Source organism: Nanorana parkeri, unplaced genomic scaffold, assembly GCF_000935625.1.
Source record: "Nanorana parkeri isolate BGI_ZX_2015 unplaced genomic scaffold, ASM93562v1 scaffold1562, whole genome shotgun sequence".
Taxonomy (NCBI): domain Eukaryota; kingdom Metazoa; phylum Chordata; class Amphibia; order Anura; family Dicroglossidae; genus Nanorana; species Nanorana parkeri.
Window position 1 is genome coordinate 198,943 of NW_017307830.1, and position 14,032 is coordinate 212,974.

General features: G+C 45.6%; 1 protein-coding gene across 5 annotated transcripts in view; it reads left to right on the top strand.

Moving 5' to 3' along the window:
• Nucleotides 1-11,288, top strand: part of CUNH1orf43 (chromosome unknown C1orf43 homolog) — a 12,089-nt gene extending 801 nt beyond the window's left edge. The window contains exons 2-7 of one of the 5 annotated variants that reach the window (XM_018570593.1): nt 1,033-1,134; nt 2,564-2,672; nt 2,980-3,033; nt 5,759-5,925; nt 10,824-10,882; nt 10,974-11,288. In XM_018570593.1, the coding sequence (XP_018426095.1) occupies nt 1,033-1,134; nt 2,564-2,672; nt 2,980-3,033; nt 5,759-5,925; nt 10,824-10,882; nt 10,974-11,172 (690 nt within the window). In that variant the 3' untranslated portion in view covers nt 11,173-11,288. Of the gene's footprint in view, nt 1-1,032; nt 1,135-2,563; nt 2,685-2,979; nt 3,034-5,758; nt 5,926-10,823; nt 10,883-10,973 lie in introns of all 5 variants that reach the window. The other 4 variants (XM_018570592.1, XM_018570594.1, XM_018570595.1 and 1 more) reach the window with 4 other exon arrangements.
• The last annotated feature ends 2,744 nt before the right edge of the window (nt 11,289-14,032 follow it).

A 14,032-nucleotide genomic window follows, 5' to 3' on the forward strand; every position in this document is an offset into this window, starting at 1 on the left:
TTTGGAGGGGGGGGGGGGGGCTGTTGTAATGATTGTTGTGATGACTTGGGTCAGGAGGGGCCCCCCGAACATTATGGCCACAGGGGATTCTGCAGAGCTATATGAAGGGGGTGCTCATTTTAGGGTCCACTGGGTGTGAGGGACACAGTACCCCTGTCTACACTTAAAGGAGGACCTTGGTATTGTGGAGGTTCCAGAAACTGCTCCAGGAATTCCAGAGATCATTGACATTGTTTGGGTCACGAGGACTCGATGAGGTGATGCTGATTTTTTTTTTAGAGTTCCATGGTTGTGAGGGCCACAGCACTTCCCCATCACAGTTAAAGGGCCCTGGTATTGTGAGGGTTTTGGAAGCTGCTGTAATAATCGGATCACTGTGATTGGCTGGGTTACAAGGACTCTTGGTGTGTTTTGCAGGAGCCCCTGAAACACTAGAACCACAGCCAACCCCCCATTAGGGGGATCATTTACACTGCTAGGACCACAGGGGTTCCTGGAGAGGTGAATGAGTGGATGCTGATTTTAGGGTGTGAGGGCCATGGGAACCTTGGTATTGTGGGTATGTTTGGAGCTGCTCTAATAATTAGAGAGATCGTTGGCTGGGTCACATGAACTCCTGGGTTTTTATCTTGACACATTAGAACCACAACTCCCCCACTTCCAGTTATAGGAGAACCTTGGTATTGTGGGTGTTCCAGAAACTGCTCTCGATCATTGAGATTGGTTGGATCAGGAGGGCTCCTGGTGTGCTATGTTGCCGGGACCTCAGGAGTGTTAGAACTTCAGCTCCCCAACTGGAGAGTGTCAAAATGGGCCCCTGGAGAGCTGTATGGGGGTGGACCCCAGTTTTAGGACTAAGAGGGATCCTTGGGAGTATTAGTCACAAGGGTTCCAGGTATGTTTGGAACTTGACCTCCCACATTGGCATTGTTGGGATCACAAGGGCTCTATCCAAAAATGTACAACATTAATTTGTCAGTCGCCCCTGGCATGAAAGGCCGCTGTCGCTAATATCTCCATTTCTTACTGCAGGTCTTCGTCCTCTTGTTCATCTTTGTGAAGCGACAGATCATGCGATTTGCAATGAAGTCTCGCAGAGGGCCGCACGTTCCAGTGGGACACAACGCCCCCAAGGTATGCAGGCTGGATATTTGGGGGGCAGTTATTTGGGAGCTTTGGACACTTTGCCTGACAAAGGGATCCTGGGAGGCTCCGAATACCTTGCATCTATGTCATGCTAACGGAATGTGAATAAAGATATTCTGAAGCCGAATGGTGTGCAGACAACATGCACTATATTGTCAAAAGTATTGGGACACCTCCAAATCATTGGGTTCAGGTGTTCCAATCCCCTCCATGGCCACAGGTGTATAAAATCACGCACCTCGGCATGCAGACGCTTCTACAAACATTTGTGGAAGAATGGGTCGCTCTCAGGAGCTCAGTGACTACAAGCGTGGTACCGTAATAGGTTGTCACCTGTGCAATAAGTCCATCCGTGACATTTCCTTGCTACTAAATATTCCGCGGTCACCTGTTAGCGGTATTATAACAAAGTGGAAGCAACTGGGAACAACAGCAACTCAGCCACGAAGTGGTAGGCCACGTAAAATGACAGAACGGGGTCCGCGCATGCTAAAGCGCATAGGACGCAGGAGTCGCCAACTGTCTGCAGAGTTAATAGCTACAGACCTCCAAACTGCATGTGGCCTTCAGATTGGCACAACAACAGTGCGTAGAGAGCTTCATGGAATGGGTTTCCATGGCCGAGCAGCTGCATCCAAGCCTTGCATCACCAAGTGCAACGCAAAGCGTCGGATGCAGCGGTATTAAGCACGCCGCCACTGGACTCTAGAGAAGTGGAGACGTGTTCTCTGGAGTGACCAATCACGCTTCTCTGGCAATCCGATGGACATGTCTGGGTTTGGCGGGTTGCCAGGAGAACGGTACTTGCCTGGCTGCATTGTGCCAAGTGTAAAGTTTGGTGGAGGGGGGATGATTTTCAGCGGTTGGGCTTGGTTCCAGTGAAGGGAACTCTTAAGGCATCAGCATACCAAGACATTTTGGACAATTTCATGCTCCCAACCTTGTGGGGACAGTTTGGGGATGGCCCCTTCCTGTTCCAAAATGACTGCGCACCAGTGCACAAAGCAAGGTCCATAAAGACATGGATGGCGGAGTTTGGGGTGGAGGAACTTGACTGCACAGAGTCCTGACCTCAACCCGATAGAACACCTTTGGGATGAATTAGTGCGGATACTGCGAGCCCGACTTTCTCGTCCAACATCAGTACCTGACCTCACAAATGGTGAAACATTCACATAGACACACTCCTAAACCTCGTGGACGCCTTCCCAGAAGAGTTGAAGCTGTTATAGCGGCAAAGGGAGGAGCCAACTCAATATTGAACCCTACGGACTAATACTGGAATGTCATTAAAGTTCATGTGTGTGTAAAGACCGGCGTCCCAATACTTTTGACAATATAGTGTATCTTCTGCTTTGGTTATGAGCTGTACCCTCTGATCCATACACAGTAGTCACTTGTCTTTTCTCTGTGACAGGAATTGAAGGAAGAGATCGATAACCGCCTCTCCAAAGTGCAGGACATCAAGTTCGAGCCACAGCTTCTGGAAGAGGGAGACGACCGCTTGCTTCAGCTGGATACACCCGGTGCGGAAACAAGTGAGATCAGGAGACGATGTCGCTGTGCTAAACTGCAAAAATAAAAGCTTTATACTACAATATAAAGTGGTTCATGTATATCACGAGTATAGGAAATTCCTATAATTGTCATTGCCCTCTAGGGGGCGCTAGTGCCACGTGAACTTTTATAGGTGAACCCTAAACTGAATCTGCTTTGCTCATGCAGGGTTGACTGTGAAGCTTAAAGTTGAGTCTGCTTATATTTTGCCTTCTCTGGTTACTTTTTCTTTTTTGCTTTGCAATCTCTGAGTTCATTTTGGCTTTTATCTTTCAGGCTGCTACAACTATCTGTACAGGATGAAAACTCTGGATGCTGTAAAAGATTCAGGTAAGCTTGCATCCCATCTTCGGGCTTTGTAAAGCCGCCGATCGATGGGCAATGGTTTCCTGAGTCGTTATATGCCCCTTTGGGACTTGCCGCAATGTACTCAGCACCATGGCGGCCATTTAAATACGGTGAACGAATTTGTACTTTTTACTCTCCTAAGGCCTTAGGTCTCGTGCACGCGTATTGCATATGCGCGTCTGTGTACCGCGATTCGCGGTAAAAAGTCGCGCGACAAACACGCGTTTCCGAAGGCTACTTGGCTGTATCCCAATGGAAACGCGCAACAAAACGGCCCAAAGTAGTACCTGTATCTTTTCAGGCATGGGCCGTTTTGTAGCCCGTTGGGGACAGGCGGAAATACGCCAAGGTGGGAACGAGACCATTGAATACAATGGGATTCATATTTTTGAGCGTTTTGTCGAGCGTAGAACGCGCTACAAAACGTTCAGGTGTGAACGAGGGCTTAAAGTGTAATTGTCTACCCCTGTTTTAGGGTTTCATCTCTGCACTCCAGCTGTGGCTGGAACTACCAATCCCCATTATGCTTCTGGGGGTCAGCCATGCAATGACTCATGGGATTTTTTTTTTTACAACAGATGGAGTGCTGAGGTTGCCCACTCTGTTCAGAAATGTTATTGCAGAATGTATTATAACTACAGAATAGAAATAGCCAGAGTTACTCTGTGGTTAGTGAGGATGAGGATGATGGCCCCCCAGAGATTGCACCGACCATAAATCTTGTTCAATGGAACTAGCGTTCAATGGTGCAATCGTTTTATCCAAAAAAAAAGCACCCGCCCTGATTGGCTCGGTTGATTTTTCAACCTTTTCCTTTAAGCTCATTTAAAGCAATTGAATCTTTGATTGCTAGTTTATCATTGTGTGAGATGACCATGTAAAGAAAGACATCTACATTAAGAGCTTTTATATCCCTATCATGACAGGTCCTCTTTAGGATACCTGTGCATGGCCAGGAATTATCATTGTGTGGACAATTTTGACCTTTCTGGATCATCGTCTGTGTTCTTGTGCCAAGGTCAGATCAGAGATTAGTAATCGGACTAAACAGAAACAGTTCTTTATTGTCAGATTAGGACAATGGTCGATGTCTGTGAAAGTTGACCTGTGAAAGAGGACCTGTCTGGTGGAAGCTGTGCCAAAAAAACAGTCTTTAATATAGCCTATAGGCTCCCTGCAGCTGTTAATTTCCCCATTACTGACTGTAGGGCTGCAACAACTAATCGACTAAATCGATTATTGAAAAAGTTGTCAATGTTTTCAATCATCGATTTTAATCGGCTTCCGATTAGTTGTCCCTGTTCATGGCTCCACACGCTGCGCGCCGCACTTCCTCCCAACCTCACGCTCGCCGCTGCCAGACCCGATCGCATCCACGCTCCACACCTCCTCCCCGCCTCACGCTCACTGCCCGCCCACATCCACAATCGGCACAGGGACGCGGGGAGAAGAGTGATGGACTGCAATCTCAATATAAACTAGTAGTCCCATCACTGGAGCCATTTTTAAAAATGTATTTTATTTTTTAACTGATTAATCGAACTTTAATAATTGGCTAACCGGTTTTGAAAATAATCGCTAGCTGCAGCTCTAACTGACTTGCCATGCATTGTTCTGCACTGTGTGGAGGCAGCCATCTTGGTAGAGGCAGGGCTTTGCTTCCACATGATGGGGTTGCCCCCACGATGACTGCCGGGGTAATGAGAGGTGGAGCAAACGCAGATCCGCATAATGGATGAAGTAGAGACAGGGAGATCATTGCATTGCAGGTCCTCAGGTACAGCTTGCTCTCTGGCGAGGAAAGCTGAGCAGCACAGTAGTGACATCACCAAATCTCAATCCATATCTCCTGAGACTACCAGGCTTGGAAGCAGGGAGACCCTTCGACTGCATGTTCTCGGTTACATTGTCCTCTCCAGTAACAAAAACAGTGAGCAGCACAGCAGTGACATCACCAAATCTCCTGAGAGGCTTGGTATCGGGCTTGGAAGCATGGAGATCCTTCAACTGCAGGTTCTCGGGTACATTGTCCTCTCCAGCAAGAACCGTGGGCGGCACAGCATCTCCAGATCTGGTGAGACTAGCAGTCCAGAGTCAGCAATGCCTTATATCAGGGGTAGCCAAACTCCGACCCTCCAGCTGTGGTGGAACTATAAATCCCATGATGCATCTCTCCGGGAGTCATGTCTGTGGCTTTGAGAATCTTGCAATGCCTCATGGGATTTGTAGTTCCACCACAGCTGGAGGGCCAGAGTTTGGCTACCCCTGCCTTAGATGATCTTGCGCTGCTGATGTACATCTCGAAGGTCCAGAACATTAATTGCACTCATATTTTTCCAGAGGATTTTAAGACAAAAGGTAAATCTTTCGGGGCAATCCTTATGAACAATTAACATTCTAACAAATCTTCACTTTTTGAGATAAGGTCAACTTTACAAATGGCGCCTCAGTTCCTAAAGTTGGAAGGATGCTAAATGCAGGTTAAATGATCTTCCTAACCACACCGCCCAGAATGATTGGTGTCTGTGCTTTCCCGGCTGTGAGATCACTGCGGGTCCATGGGTGGTGTTTGTGCCTCTATTCGCTATTGAAATGCAAAGAAAGGGGAGTGGCTAACAATTTTTTTTTAAAATTATAATTTGGGGGACGGGGGTATTCTCTTTCGGGTGTATTGCAATCTTGTGACATGTTTGGATTTTCCCATCAGGCATTCCCTTCCAGGAGAACACAAAGTATCCCAAATCCCTGGTAGGAAAAAATTTCCGATCGTTCCTGTTGGAGCTGAGAAACGCCAGCTCACCCTACAAGGCCGTTCCCAAACCCCTACTGGACACCCTGCTGGACGGATATGACTCGGCCCGCTACGGCACAGGGGTAAGGATGGCCACTTATTTCTTCCCATTCTTTTGTACCAGTCGTGGACACTGGGCGTGCTGCACACACCCAAAAAAAAACGCCCTGTCCTTCTGTCTTTTATATTTTAGCTTTGTACGCTAAATCAGCAAATTACTTTTGCGTCTCAGGCATTTATTACCATCTGTGCCCCTTTTGAGGGAGAATTTTGCTTCCTGTTTGGACAGGAAGTGATGGGAAATTTCTCAAGTGGGGTCACAGACGAAAGCTAAAACAATTTTTAGTAGAATGGGAAGGAGTTAGAACTTCAGACGATGGCTTTACCATTGTCTATGCCTTTCTATCCTGGTGATAACTGCTCCCCCCCCCCCCCCCAAAAAAATTCTCCTGTGTGTCACCCCCCCCCCCCCCCCCCCCCCAATTTCTTCAGGGGTTGCAGGAAGAGGAAGTGATCAGAAATCTCTTCAGTGGGGTCACAGACAAAAGCTAAAACTTTGAATGATTGCCAGAGTTGCACTGTGAGACCGTATACTAAACCTGAGCAGTGTGTTTGCAGAATCACTGTCCTGCATAGTAGGGCCCATGGACCCTTGCTAGTAGATAGGCACCTATTAAACTGACAATCTTCTCTCATGCTTCCTACTGATTCCAGAAACCGAGATACGCTTACTCGATTTATATACCTGTTAATGTAATTAAGTGGAATACGGCATAGATTGTTATACATGTTTTTGTACTTATTGTCTATTATATCTGAACATTCAAAATTAAAGAATAAAAAAAAAAAAGCTAAAACTTTTTTTTTAGTAGAATAAGGAGGGGTTAGTTCTTCAGATGATGTTTTTATCTCTCTCTATGCCCTCCTATCTTGGTAATTACTACTTCTCGTATTTCTTGTAAGGGTGTTGCAGGGACAGGAAGTGATCGGAAATCTCTCCATTGGGATCACAGACAAAAGCTAAAAGTCAATTTTTAGTCGAATGGGGAGGAGTTGGGGATTTAGACGATGGTTTTATCACTGTCTGTGCCTTTCTACCCTTGTGATCAGCGCTCCCCTCATTTATTGTATGGGTTTTGCAAAGACAGGAAGTGATGGGAAATCTCTCCATTGGGGCCACAGACAAAAGCTAAAAGTCCATTTGTCGTAGAATGGGGAGGAGTCAGGAGTTCAGACGATTGTTTTATTGCCTTCTGTGCCTTTCTACCCTTGTGATCAGCGCTCCCCTCATTCATTGTATGAGTGTTGGAGGGACAGGAAGTGAGAGAGGTGCTCCCCATTGTCACAGAGTCTGTTTCAGTAAGTCTGACCCTGTTTGACTTGTGGCGAGATAACGATCAGTAAGACACCATCGCCAAGACGCGCTACTAAACAGAAAGCAGAAACTGCATACGTAATTAGCAAAATGGCCGCCTTCGTGTACTTCTATCATTACAAACTGCCCTCAGAAATTGGGTTTAGAAAGAATATAAAAGTATATGGATTTTAAAAATTAAACTCCAGGAATTCTTTTTTTTTTCAGGTGTTGGGCTGTACTTTGGAAAGGCCATCACATATCCCCTCTATAGGCAATGAACCCCAGCAGGTACCCTCCTAAGGGGGTCGCTGAGGTACAAAGGCCGGGAATTTTTTTCCGATAAGCCTAAAGGGGATAATTGTTTTGTCTGGGTATTTTTTTTGGGGTTTTTTTTTTTTTTTTTTGGGTTTTTTTTATTTTTTTTTTATTGCTATTTCTAAAATCGCAGGGAATATTTTCGCTTGCTTCCTGTGTGGCCACCAAGACAGGAAGTTGGCAATATCTCCCCAATAAGAGCATAGACCTTAATCAAGTATTTTTCTAAAGCAGAGTGGGGAAGGGTGAAAACCTACTTGGGGTTTGCTTTTTTGTAAAGCTGAATGCCAGGTACAAAAACTTTTTTTTTTTTTCTTGATTATACATTACAGGACACAGGCAAATTCAGAGATGACTGGGTAATATGCCGGTATCATCAGGTGGTTTGGACACTGGGCAGAGCTGGGAGGACCTTCATAGAACCCCGCCCACTCCAGGAAATCCTCAGTTTTTGTCAGTGTCCTTAGGTGGAGGATGTCTCCTCTCTACTCTGCCTGTGTGGTAGTTTTAGTTACCTTTTTGGTTCTGTGTTTTCTTCAAATCACAATCTTCAAGCTGCCTCCAGCCACAGTGGCTACTTTACAGCTTCTGGATCGATGCCCCACAGCAGCAGCTTCAAGAACCGTACCTGGTTCCCCCTGGACTGAAGTTGCAAGGCTGACCTGTAATGCCGCTTTTGGCATAAAGTCAATGGTGTGACCCCCATCCCTGAAGACTTCCTCCTGGGAGTGTGCTTGTCCGAAGAGAGCAAAGCTGAGGAGCAGTGGGTTTCCCCCACCCTTTTTTTTTTTTTTCTTCTTTGGGTTTTTTTTGTGGCCTGTGCATTGCAGCCCAATGGCAGCCATATTACTGCATCCTTTAGCACAGTGTATCCTGGGTTCCAGGAGCCAGTGGAAGCCATCTTTAAAATGGGGCAAATGTCCTGAGAGGCGTGCAGGAGTATAGTCTGAAGTTTGCATCTGTAGCCCCATCTGTGTTACCGCTTACCTCATCGTAAAAGGAACGTCACCAGCACACCAAACATTCTTTCGATGATCACCGCCTGCCTCAGCAGGGAGGGTTTTTTTTAAAAAATATTAGAAACTTTATGAATGAATCAAAATGATACAGAGAAAGATAAGGTACGAGAAACAATCTCTGGTACAAGGCAGGTCATAATACACAGCACGCAGTAGCAAATTATCAGATCAAAGTTTAAGTCCAATACAATAACCCCATGAACGCTCGCATGGCTGTGAGCTAGAAGAATGTCAGAACTACGTGCCCCTCGGGAGACCAGACCTGCTCTAACCCAATGGGATGGACCTCAGAGGACAACCAATGCAGACCCTGAGCAGGGAGGATTTTGAGGCTTCTGTGACTATGTTCATGGGTCAGTTTCAGTCTCCTTCCTCTCATGCACTTAGTAGAGGATGCGCTTTTCTTGGATTGCCATCATCCTGAAAAATTGTTTGCTCCCCCCACATAGGTTTAGGCAAAAATGCCCCTTAGAGGAAACCTTGCCTTTTACGAATCTGATGGTTCTGGTGGATAACATCCTGGCCTTTAAACATCTGGTTGATAAGTGTCTTGAAAGCCTGTTTTTAAGACTTCATCTGTGTTGATTGGCCCTACAGCCGGCAGTGGCTTAGATGAAAGTATGTTGGACTCTTGACAGTTTGGACACAATTGATGGCGCGTGATCCTAGTTCTATCCTGGCGAAAGCAGAGCTTCTTGGACACTTGGAGTTGACAGGGGACTATGCTTCTGTGTAAATAGGCTGGCTGACACACTAGAACAGTGGTTCTCAACCCGTGTAACCTCAGGACCCACATGTTTCCTTGGTCATTAAGGCGTGACCCAAAAATGATTTCATTTCTGAAACATTTAAATTTATTACACAAAACAACTTGTGCAGTATTCAGCAACATTATATATATATATATATTAGTAAAGAACTGAAAGTAAATGAATTTTAAAAAAAATAAAAAAATTATAAAGAATAAAAGTTAAATATTTAAAAAAAATTTAAATAAAAACGTGTGGGGGTGGCAGTTGCGGGGTACAGTTCCAAACCACCCCTGAATTCCCCCTCCCTATTCAGTCTCAGGCCGGTCTATTCAGACATGACGCCGCGACCCACTGCAGAGAGTGTCGCGACCCACGAGTTGAGAACCACTGCCCTAGAATATCTTTCAGTGAAGATGTGAAGGATCCTCTGACTTAAGTGTTGGTTGAGCGAACCAACATGCAAGAGGGGCCTAGAGAGGAGCCCCTTTGTGGAAAAGAGTCTGGAGAAGGCCTGGAGGCCTTCATTAACAAGGTTATGGGTGGTAAAAAGCACTCTATGTCCCTTCCACAAAACCTGCTTTGGGATCGAAATGACGCTGTGAAACCTCAACATGATGCTTTCATGTGTCCAATGAGTTCCTTCTGAACCTAATTTCTTGTTACTGGATCTTAAGCGCAAGTTAGTTTTCTTTGTCACCATCACCTTTGCTAGTAGGGTTTCGGAACTGGCTGCGCTTTCGTGCAGAGCCCCATTCCTTGTTCTTCACAGTGATGAGGTCAGTCTCGGACCTAAGGAGTCCTTAGGTGTTGTCCTCTTTCCATCTTAAAGAGGACATACTTTTGCCTTCCTTTTTGTCCAGCTACAAAAGATCACAAGGAAGTGGCTCTACACTGGATGTGGTTTGGGCTGTCAGTATTTAACCTTTTGGTTACAGCTTCCTGGAGGTCCTCACAGGGAGCTCCCTGCATCGTATTCCACCATTTACCTGGTTGTTTAGACAGGTCATTGTGTATGCTCACTAACCCAAAGGTTGGACCCTGGCCTTTCCCTTTGGGTTGGACCCTGGCCTTTCCCTTTTGGGTTGGACCCTGGCCTTTGCCTTTTTGGGTTGGACCCCGGCCTTTGCCTTTTTGGGTTGGACCCCGGCCTTTGCCTTTTTGGGTTGGACCCTGGCCTTTGCCTTGATCTGTCAGTGCTTCTTGGGCTTTTAGGCATCAATCATCTGTGTTGCAGATTTGTAGGGCTACCATCTGGACTTCTGTTCACACGTTTTCTAAGTTCTAGCGGGTGAATGTTTGGGCCACTGCTGATGCGAATGTTTGCTACCCAATATTTGCTTCTCCCGCAGTTCAGCTTTAGGTTTTGCTCCTGTCCTCATTGGGGAGATCTCCTCTGTGGTCAATGAGGCAGGAAGTGAGGTGAAATCTCCCCAACTGAGACACGAACACAATTTTAAACCCAGCAGCACATCTCTGACCACAAACCTTTTGACTTGACTGACCCTGACTGATATAATTTGTTTTTTGTTTTCTTTAAGGTGTACGGAAAAGCAGAACACGAAAAGTTCATGGAGGCCCTGAGCGAGTTATCAACCTTGTAAGTTGTTCAACCACAAGTGTTCCCTTATTGGCCTTTTCCAGCTGCCTTGGGAAGTTCATTTACTTTGACGTATCTCTTCCTTCCTCAGGGAGAAGACCAGGGTGTTGGGAAGCCAAAGGCAGCGTCAGTCCGCCGCCAAGGACCTCACCGCCTCTCTGGAACCTTCGTCATCTCCCACCAGCCAGGTCACCTACCTGCCGTCTAGCCAGAAGAGCAAGAGGGCCAAGCACTTCCTGGAGCTGAAAAGTTTTAAGGACAAATATAACACTCTAGAAAGCACTTTGTGATCCGAAGGGATCTCGGACGATCCGATTGGCTGGCTCTTGTCTGCTGTTTTTAAAGGTCTCTGCAGCATGTGGTGACTACTGGCACTTTCTTATTCTGGTGTCTGAGGGGTAGCGGTGCCAGCGCTGGACCGGCCAAGCCGAAGACGTTGATGACTAAGGCGTTTCCTCCGTTTACAAGAACTCCCTCTAAAGGCAAAAGACTATGGGTTTAATAAAGGCAACTCCATTAAGTGGAAGCAAGCTATCATCTTTTATTGGGGCCAAGTAGGTTAGTCCTCTTCTCATTTTAGGAGTCATTGATAGTTCCCCCCAGCCATTTGTGCCCGTACCGCTTGTTCAAATCCCTAACGGTTGGATCTCTCCCAGAACTGGAACCTCAAATGTATATTACATTATAGGGGGAGTACATAAAGAGTGACCCTACCATTTGGATTTGTACCTGCTGCACAATTTGGGTGCAACTGGGGATTCTGGTTTGGAGATTTCACTTCTGGCCAGAAGCCAGCATATGACCGATCTTGTCTAGCTCCCAGGCAAAAGCAAAAATATTTAGTTTTGGATGCAGTTGTCCTTAAATACTTTTTCTATAGTGTTTGATGTGGAGCTCCCGTGGCCTGAAAATATTCTGTTTTTAGGACATGTTCATCCAGCAGGTTGCAGTAAAAAGGTTAAAAGGACTTTAGGTGTTTGGTTTCCCAGTGCGTCCCAGAGGCCGCTGAGATGAAGCCTGGTTGTATTGTAATACAATTATTCTGGTCCAGCCGAGGTTGGTGGCGAATGATATGATGGGATTTTATACTTTGTTTCCCAACTCCGAATTCAGTGCGATCCGCAGAGTTCAGGAAGAGACTGTTTACTGTTGTATTTTACTGTATGTAAAGTTCTGGCCGTTCTCTGTAAATATAAATTCACTTTCCTACATCTGCCCGGCTGGGAAAATCTTTTTGTATTTGTACAGTATTAAAAAGGAGATCATGTACAACCTGTTTTTTTTTTTTCCTAATCCCTAATCGTATCTTTGCAATTTATCTGTCACTGTTCATTGATTTAAACAAAAACAATATTGATGGAGGGACGGAGAGGTTGAGAGAGGGAGGGACGGAGAGGTTGAGAGAGAGAGGATTCAGATCGATAAATCGAAACAAACATAAAGTATATTTTATGGAATTTATTGGAATAAGAAGAAGAAAAATGTAATATGAAGACAATAAGATGACATACACAAGACCGAAGTCTTCACAAGAACTTCTTAGCGTGGCAAATTGGAAAACCTGAATGTTTTTGTTGGATGGGCGCAGTGCCTGGCCATCAACTCTGTTGGAAGAAGAGAAAATGTTTAGTACATTAGTTTTTATAGATATGTAGACTATAGCATCACTTTAACCCTTTCACTGCCACCGACGTAAGGCATACGGCGGAACAAAAGTGTTCCCGGCTGGCCAGCTCAGTATGTCTTACGTCGGTGGCATTTACAGTTCTGCTATAAGCTCATGGTCGAACCTCGCACTCCACTTTTTAGGTGTGCACCCCTCTTCCTCCCGAAACACAGAAAAACACTTAGAAGACACCTATAGGAAAAAGTTATTATACCCCCTTCCCTCCAGCTCCCGTAGTGCAGGGGGTAACGTCATCCTCTCATAGGAGAGATCCCAGAGAGTGCTGAGTACCCCAAATCTGGGGAGAAGACTCTGTAGCACAGTGCCGGGGGTGTCTTCTCTGAGATTTGGGCTACTCTACATTCCCCAGATCTCTACAGGCAGAAGGATGATGTCAGCCTCACCTAAGCACTATGGACAGAACCTGGGAGAAAGGTGAGGACATCCTCTAATTTTAGAATTTCGAAGTTCCTTTGCAAAAAACCTACGATCACCTACCGTCGCTGTCCTTCTCTAAAAGACAAACTCACGAATAGGGAGTTTGTCAATAACAGTGGGACCTGCTGTAAGTATCAGGGCACTTTCCAATGTCAGAGGTGCAAATTCTGTCGGTTTGTCCAAACTGGAGCGGAAATAACCACCCCTCGAGGGAAAAGATTCAGGGCTCGCCATTTTGCGAACTGCGAGACAAAGGAGGTGATTTATTTGATGCTCTGCAAATGTGAAATGTTTTATGTCGGTAAGACAAAACGTACGCTCAAGAACAGGATCTCGGATCATCTGGCGGATATAGCAGCCCGAGATTTAAGATCACCTATAGTAAGGCACTTCGTTAATGCACATAATGGACAAACCGACAGACTTTGTTTCTTTGCATTGGACAGAGTCCATAAACAGGCGGGGGGGAGACTGGGACAAACACCTCTTACAAAGAGAATGTAGGTGGATTCACCAGACTGAGTCCCATGAAGCACCCGGGTTAAACGACACGATCAATTGTTGTTAACCTGACCTGGTTGCCTGTCAAACATAATGCTTCTTCTTCAAATTGTATACTTACCATCCCAGGATCTGAACTTTAGTTATAATTATCATTTGATCAATATGATATCTGTCTGATTATTAATTTTGAATCATGCAGAGGATATTGAGGATTTTACACTGTTCTGGATCATGTATTGTGCTGATGGTACTGTCTGTACCGACATTGGGGAGACTTCTGTTAGAGTGCTCCTTTATAAATTTACCTCTTGCGTGTTCGTTGTTGCGCTCTGTTCCTTTGAACAGTGCACTAACGAATTATGTTAGAATTAACATTATTCTATGATTTATATAATGTTCTGTTTCGGGCCTTTTGATATTAGACAAATGTAACTAATGATGACAGACCTGGGGAATATGATTAAGGCTTCATATGTGCCTCTATAGCATCGAATAGCGGCTCAGAAATCACGTCAAGAGAAATCTGGATCTCATCGAGCTAT